Raw genomic sequence first — 8061 nt, 5'->3', positions numbered from 1 at the left:
GAATTGAAATAATTTATTGTAAACATGAACGAGGAACCACGGAGCGCTTATCCTGGAAGTCGAGATATTTTATTAGCGGACTGACAGCTACCGAATTTGGGCTTGCGCGAAAAACGAATTGAAATAATTTATTGTAAACATGAACGAGGAACCACGGAGCGCTTATCCTGGAAGTCAAGATATTTTATTAGCGGACTGACAGCTACCGAATTTGGGCTTGCGCGAAAAACGAATTGAAATAATTTATTGTAAACATGAACCAGGAACCACGGAGCGCTTATCCTGGAAGTCGAGAAATTTTATTAGCGGACTGACAGCTACTGAATTTGGGCTTGCGCGGAAAACGAATTGAAATAATTTATTGTAAACATGAACGAGGAGCCACGGAGCGCTTATCCTGGAAGTCGAGTTTCACCGCGTAGCGGACCCGAAGCGCGGGATCCGGAAGGTTGAGAACCCGGTACTTGAAATACGTAGCGGACCCGAAGCGCGGGATCGGGAGGTTGAGAACCCTTACTCGAAATTTGCGGAGCTCGACTCTCATCCGTCCGCTCTACTGCGCGGTTGTTTCCCGACTGAGGAATTCGGCTAGCTGATTCTGAATTGGTGACGTCACTTTCTGAACATCCGACATCCAAACTATGGTTTCGAACTTTGATACTATGTATGATGATGTATGATGTACGATGTATGATGTACGATGTATGATGTATGATGTATGATGTATGATGATATGATATGATGTATAATGATTTTAGCTTTCACATTTCATACAAGAAATACACACCTTATCTCTCCTGCCGATTCCAGACTCAAGCGGCCAGGCCCTTCGATCGTCAGCCGTTGACTGAAGATGTATTCTTCAGTGAACGGGTCGGCTAATAACGCTGCCGTTCTGCGACAGTTGGATGATGAAAAATTTCGCTCGTATCTTTCAAATGTGTGTTAAAATACACTCGAAGTGTTAAGAAGCGTCGTTCTTTCTCTCCCTATCACCTTTCTAGGTCTTTAAATCACTACGCAGCGTTAAATACTGTCTCATATACGAAGCATCCATTTCATCTCGTTCAGAATTAGCGCATCCGTTATGTATTGCAGTTACTCTGAATTTTTTTCCATCCGAATATTTTCGAAAAACAACTCCGCTTCTCCACCCAACGCAGATGCTTCACTTGCGACCAGCTAAAACAGCGTTTCGATTCTATGACTATGAAAATTCAAGATCCAGAGAGCAAATGAAAAGTTGTTGGAATAATTGTGAAGACTAATGTTATGGAATACATCGAGCGCGCGCCGAATAGAATCCCAATACGAAATGAATAATTCTTCTCTTTTCATATCATAGCTAATCTAGTAATGTAGGTAAATAGGATGGTTGGAGATGTTCGGAAATGGTAGGACATTTCAAAAGTTAAAGTCGACGATGATCCCGTGCATCAATTTTATCGTTACAGATTTTCTTTTTCCATGAGGCATAGAGTATTCAACAACGATAATGCAGTCCTTAAAATTCATCATTCATCTCTGTCTGGAAAGCTAATTCGCAAGGCGTGGTGTTCTATTCTATTTGCATTATTAGAAAAATACCCGTACTCTACATACACTGTTTCTAATCTTTTGCTACATTTGGTTTAATCCCCATGCTTCCACAGCACGAATAGTCGGAAATGTTTTTGATTATCCATAATAAAATAAAAGAAGTAACAAAGATTAAATTTATTGTGAAAGCTGTAATGAATACATCAAACTGCGGTCGAATCAATTCATTTATTATTTGCACATGACCTCTGGATATTTGATAAATTATTCCTCAATACATTGAAACATACGTATTTATAATGAAATATCATGCAATGGGCTGTGTAAACTATAAACTATAATTTCTATCGAATAGCTGCTTTTACATCAACAGGGCTTTGAGACTCAGTTCCGTTCGTCCTCCTCCTCGTCCACCTCCGACCACCTCCAACAATCGCCAACCACCTCGAACAACCACCGATAACCACCTCGGGTTGTACCTGGAACAGCAATAAATATTTTCAGTATAAGAAAACATCGAAAACATTACGTAAGGATTCATATAATCACAGGTTTTGTTTTTTGGCTGTAACTTTCGATGCGTTGATCGCAGCGTATTGGAACTGCCCCCAATCGATTTTTCTTGCAAAATTACGTCGGAATAGTGCAGGAAAGAATTTATTCCAGCACTTCTCAAATTCGCGAAAATTTTCGCAAAAAATGCAAAGGGGTTAGCCTTACATTTTCTTCATTTTTCGAGCCGAAAATTTTTGGTCTCAGAATTGATTCGTATGACTCTTTCCCGACCAATTGGACCCCAAGGAACTCAGAAAACGCAGCAAAAGGAGCGTGGGATCAACGGGAGAGAAGATACGAGGAAAAAAGCACCTGCTGAAAAATGTCGAAAATTCAGGTTTTCGTTTTTTGGCTGTAACTTTCGATGCGTCGATCGCAGCGTATTAGGACTGCGCCCAATCGATTTCTCTCGCAAAATTACGTCGGAATAGTGCCACAATTAATTCATTCCAGCACTTTCGAAAATCGCGAAAATTTTCGCCAAAAATGCAAAGGGGCTAGCCTCATCTTTCCTGGTACGAAAGATTATACGTTCCAGATCACGTTATTAAGACCCCTCTCAGTCTAAATGAACTCCGAGTATCTTAGAAACCACACGAAAAAGAGCGTCGACGAACAGCAGAGAAAACACAAATTAATTGATTCGTTTCACGTCCGTCACTTTCGATCTGATGCTCACAGTGTCTTGGGACTGCGACAGATTGATTACTCTTGCGAAAAGTTTCCGATATAGAGCATCAAAGGACTGATCGCAGCTTCCCCAGAAATCGCGAAAACTCTCACCAAAAATCTCTGCAGATGAACATCTCCATTACCCCGAGCGTAAATAATTTTTTTCCACAAATCAATGACACCAACCCTTGTATAGTAGTTACTCGCTTCGAATGGCGAAAAGGCATTCAAAGCCTCGTACGACTATTTACAGGTAAATACCACGAAGAGACTTGTAACAGAATATTTCTTGAGTTTCGCTTTAGTTAGTTACATAGCTCTGGGCTTACTGTTTCTGTTCTTCACAATTTCATCATTGAAAATGTTTGGTGGATAATAATTCGAAGAATTTTTTTATTTTGAGATTTTTTGAGATGTTTACATAACCAAATAGAAGTAATCAAACTATTACAGCATGTACTGATGAATATAGTGTAGAGTATAATCGATTCAATATCGTTCAATCAATTTGCATTGAATAACCAGAGTGTCGTTAATAACATTAGATATCGTTTCTAAATATTCGTAATATCTAATTTTTCTATCACATTTGCAGCATGAATTGCTGTATCATAATAACAATCCGTATCATTATTTTATCATACATATAGTACGTACAAAATTATTAAATTTGGCTTTGCATCGTGCATAAACTTTTAGTGACAAGATCCATACCGTGCGCGGTATGTTAACTATAATTATACGTTGATGAACCTATAGCGCAATTTTTAGAGTCAATAAAGCCTATAGAGCTGAGGACCCGCGATCTCGTATACGTCCTGATAAAACTATCTTCCACAAACAAAATCTTATATGTACGGAGTGGCGAATGCAGTATTATTAGATAATAACCGCACCTGAGTCTATTCATATCGAACGGTACTTAAAAAACTAAATGCTTATTAAACTAAGAAAAGACTAGAAGCAATTTAATGATGCCACCATGAATGTGAACGTAACTATGTAAGAATAAGGCACTTAACTATCCGAAGAAGTACTAGAACAAATGAAAAAAACATCGAGTTCAAGAAAGCGGAATAGAATGCAACTGACTACAACCGATCTTGATGACAGTAGTCCAAATGCATCCTCCAGGCTTTCTCTTCGCAATGTTGCCTGAACTGTTTTTTCTGGGTTGCATAGTTGTGCGATTCAATATTACATATGTCGACGCAGTCGTTTATATCGTACGAACGCGGCAAATTGCAGCGATGATAGGTACGCGAATTTTTCTCACGTAGGGAGAACGTTGTCATATTTTTCTCCCCGCTCTTTCTCATCAACCGCAATTAACCGTAAGTCGTGCAATGAGCTCCAAGAGGATGATAAAATCCCTTTGCTGAAACAAAAAGTAAACAAAAATATTAAAACATTTTGTTAACTTTACATCGAAAGCGTACAGAGTCAGAGCTTCTATTGTTATTTCTCCCTGTAATTCTGACATCGAGTTTCGCCGGCGTTTACCATAGAGAGTAGAGATGAAAGCGTTTCCATTGAAACGGACCAGTGTGTCAGCCACTGAAACTCCACTTTTTGCTGATTATACGCGTTCCTGGAAGCGAAATTCAACGCAGCCGAGCGTACAGCGGTTTGCAAATAATTAATCATATTTTTTCAATGAGGTTTCTGGAAAACCAAAAACTTTTACCTCTCCAATAACGTACAGTAGTCGGCATCCATTTCGCCTCATTGTTTTCCGTTTCGTTTCACATCGCTCCATTGTTATTTACCGCGCGTTTCGTTAAATCACACCCGACTACGGAAGGCCTCCTTATTTTTTGATTAGCCTAAACTATTTCCGCAGGCAAACGCGGGTCGTTAATACGATACTAATAAGCCTCATCTGTGTTTTGACAGATCCGTCACAAATAACATTTCAATTAATATATTATATTATACTCACAGCATAGTCCAGAATACAGTCTCGACCAGTTCATTCCGTAGTTTGCGCACGATGGCTTACCAGTGCGGTAAGGCTGGTATCCAAGGACATTACCACTGAAAATCAAAGGGCCAGAATTAGGAACAGAAAAAATCAACGACCTTTTTGGACCAAGAACTGCAAAACCAGACCATGATGCTGCTCACCTGGGTCCGTAGTTGCAGACGTAATTTTTTGTGTATCCACGGCGAGGGTCCCAGTAGTAAGAGTACCCGCACCCAACGGCGTAGGTGTTACCCCAGATAACCTGGAACGAATTGCCGATAAGTTTCTCGTACGAACCCTTCAGCACCAGGGCTAAAACACTACGATTTACGTGCTCTAGTCAAGCGCGCGGCTTTCAACGGCAAATTAATTAGGTCAGATTGGGAAGTTTGGGTTGGCTTATTATCAATGCTGCATGGATTGAAATCCAGCGTACAGGAAAGGAAAGGATGAAGATTTGAATTTTAAAGCGTGCAATTTCGGGGCGCTCTAAGCCGGTCTATAGTTTATTTCTGGGTTTGGAAGGTTTGCTCCACGCTGAATTCTCTTCCGTGCAGAACCGATTTTAAGGATTTTGACAAACCAAGAAGGAACATATACGAAATATTGTATATACCTGAGTAAAATGGCCGGTACCGCTGTTTATGCTGTTGGGGTTGTATCTTCGTACCTCGTTGAACCAGTTGTTGATCTGGTGCACAAAATCTGGATCAGCGTCGAACGACGAACTCGGATTCCTGGTCGTCCAGGAGAGGGCAAGATTTTGACCGATTGTGAACCGGCCTGAAAGAGAAAAATATTGTAGTTCAAAAATCATTCCAGGATGAGGTAACACCATATCAAAAACATGTCACACTGCAATATGACAATATCATTGGAAGAAAGCACTTAAGAGATCGTAAATCGTCGATACAAATTCGAATGAGGAAATGATTGGGTATTTTCCATCCGAATGATTAGCCCAGGCTCCATGTTTTTATGGATTTAACGATATGTTGACTTAGTGAAATTATACTCTCTACCCGTTTCAAGTATTATTTTTCACTCAATGTGAATCTAATCGAAATTCGGAGTATCGTGAGCTATCAATTATTCTTCATATTTTATTGCTGAATCGGCTTTAATGTTTTTCTTATCATTCGACTTTCACTGACGACGTTGCTTAAGACCGTGAAACAATCTACTCACCGACAGTCCTGTCAGAGTCGTGATATTCGTTGCAAAGATTAGCCCATCTCTGGGCGAGATAAGCCAGCTCGTCGTCCCATACCTGCAACAGAAGAAACACACGTTTCTTAGAATTGATAAAAATTTAAAGCACATGGACGATATTTTGCCAACGGGCATCTTTCGAAATCGCTAATCTTCATTGTTTACTATTGCACGTACCATTTCCATCATGTTAGAGGCTGCAGGCTGTCCGCTGACTGTCCCCATGGCGATAGCAGATCGCAATCTGTTGTGTTCGTCGACGATGATTTTTTTCTCCGTACAGCTGAGTTCTCCTTTACCTGCAAGAAATATAACGTTTTTACTTTTCTATTATTCTCTTACACGTACCGTTGAATGCAATGGATTACTCAACACGCTCGTGATTCAATCCTTCGCTTTTTGTCGCCTTAATGATCTTTGAACTACATTAAATCACAAATAGTCATTAGCGATATAAGATCGACGACGATAAGATAGTAGGTAATTAAAATTCGTCACATGACCATTATGTGTCCATAGTATAATAACATAGGCATAAGAACGAGTTGAAAAGCACTAATTAATCTTTAGTTGAAAAATTGTTACAGTTTTCTAAATGAACAATAGAAAATTCATTCACAATGAAGCGTATATTGTAGATAATGCAGACAAAAATGAGGAAGAAATATGTTCCTGTTATTTGCATAAACGTGGGTCGGAAATGCGACCGTAAACTCGGACACCATTCTACATCGCAGTGCTGCGGTAAAAAAGGATAAAGTAAAGGAAACGAATCACAGTTACCTTTTGATCGGTTTTACTATGAGTGAACAAAATTGGGTACATGCGGAAAGCGTAGCGGATTCGTAATAGAAGCTCGATTTTAACTCGTCAATCGGAACCGCCTTTCGTGTAGCTTTGGCCCTAATGGCTTTTACATAATTTCAATTGAGGTACTCTGGTCTGCAGTGTTATCATCCGATCGGGAGCTTCATTGCAATTCTCCAGCTTGGATTAATTGTAAATTTACTCATTTATATCGGAAGTCTCACGGTCCCACCGGAAGTGATTGCATAATAGAAAAGGAAGAAGTAAAATAGTTGCTAATATATTATCGCGAACTAACGGGTAGTGTATTAAAATTCGAAGCAGCGAATGATTTTTGATAAGAGGAGGTTTATCCGATAAGAAAAAAAAAAAAACATTGGACGATCAATTGAAATTAGCCAGAAAATTTTACTTGACCCTTTCGTACGATTCTTTACATTATTTGGCATCGCACGTGCATGAATTTTAAAGAGACAAACTTTTCGATAAAATCTGTATTTTAAACGAATATGAAAATGAAGTAAAGAATGAAAAAAATACTCACGAAGCATTTTGAAACCGGAACATCCCCCAGCTTGTGTTCCGAAAATGCAGAATACTGCTACCAGCAAAATGACGTTCCAAATTGCCGCGTCCATGGTGAAAATTCTTACTTTGTTATAATTGTCTTTTTATTCTTCTCCTCGTTCGAACGAACGAATTTATTCGTAGAAAATTTTCTAATTCAAAAATAGGGTAGCAAAATTCGGCCGGAAATCATCGAAACTGGGTAAATAAGAGTACGAATCCCGGTGACGAAATTGACCCGAAGCAATACACGAGAGTCTGAAGTGACCGAACGGGTTCTGCGATCCGGCGAGACTAATAGTCTACCTCGAGTCTCTCCTGGTTTTTATATTCGGCATGTTATGCCCACCGACGTGTGGATGTCAAGGTGATTATTAAGCCGGCTTTGCCGAGGAGGAGGAAGGGACGTCGAATCGTTCTATAGGCGGGATGCTCGATATTCCCGCCTCGAAATTACATCAGGACTTGTGTGGTCCCAGGGGCCGTTAATGCCTTCTTCGTATTTGAGGAAATACGACGGAGGCATGGAACTCGTTCAATTGGCATGAGGAGAAAAATACTAATTAGTAGTAGAAAGGAAGGGGTCATAATTGCTCCACGTACCGATATTCATTCCTCAGCATCGCCGCATTCTTAATTCTCCCGGCAGTAATTAAATGGGCGGTATTAAAAATCGATATCACGTTAAGCTAATTAATTCTGGCTTCAAACGATGCGGCGTAGGTTACACGAAATTAATTATG

General features: G+C 39.8%; 1 protein-coding gene across 1 annotated transcript; it reads right to left on the bottom strand.

Moving 5' to 3' along the window:
* Positions 1-3053: 3053 nt before the first annotated feature.
* On the bottom strand, positions 3054-7821 carry LOC107225973 (venom allergen 5). The gene is made up of 7 exons (XM_015666627.2): positions 7296-7821; positions 6122-6243; positions 5921-6002; positions 5349-5515; positions 4894-4994; positions 4709-4803; positions 3054-4144 (listed from the first exon to the last, which is right to left on the bottom strand). Exons 1-7 carry the CDS (start codon positions 7387-7389, stop codon positions 4095-4097), a joined length of 711 nt encoding a protein of 236 aa, XP_015522113.1. The 5' UTR covers positions 7390-7821; the 3' UTR covers positions 3054-4094.
* Positions 7822-8061: the final 240 nt, after the last annotated feature.

The sequence above is a fragment of the Neodiprion lecontei genome, chromosome 1 (assembly GCF_021901455.1).
Source record: "Neodiprion lecontei isolate iyNeoLeco1 chromosome 1, iyNeoLeco1.1, whole genome shotgun sequence".
Lineage (NCBI taxonomy): Eukaryota > Metazoa > Arthropoda > Insecta > Hymenoptera > Diprionidae > Neodiprion > Neodiprion lecontei.
The sequence above is the reverse complement of the archived record's forward strand: the minus strand, read 5'-3'. Positions and strand labels throughout refer to the sequence as shown.

Bases quoted from the DNA above. Each gene is read 5' to 3' on its own strand.
- LOC107225973 (XM_015666627.2), bottom strand. From the start codon at position 7,389: ATGGACGCGGCAATTTGGAACGTCATTTTGCTGGTAGCAGTATTCTGC. The intron at 6,244-7,295 runs GTGAGTATTTTT...TATTTCTTGCAG, and splicing joins TTCCGGTTTCAAAATGCTTC to GTAAAGGAGAACTCAGCTGT. The intron at 4,804-4,893 runs GTGAGCAGCATC...TTTGATTTTCAG, and splicing joins GTCTGCAACTACGGACCCAG to TGGTAATGTCCTTGGATACC.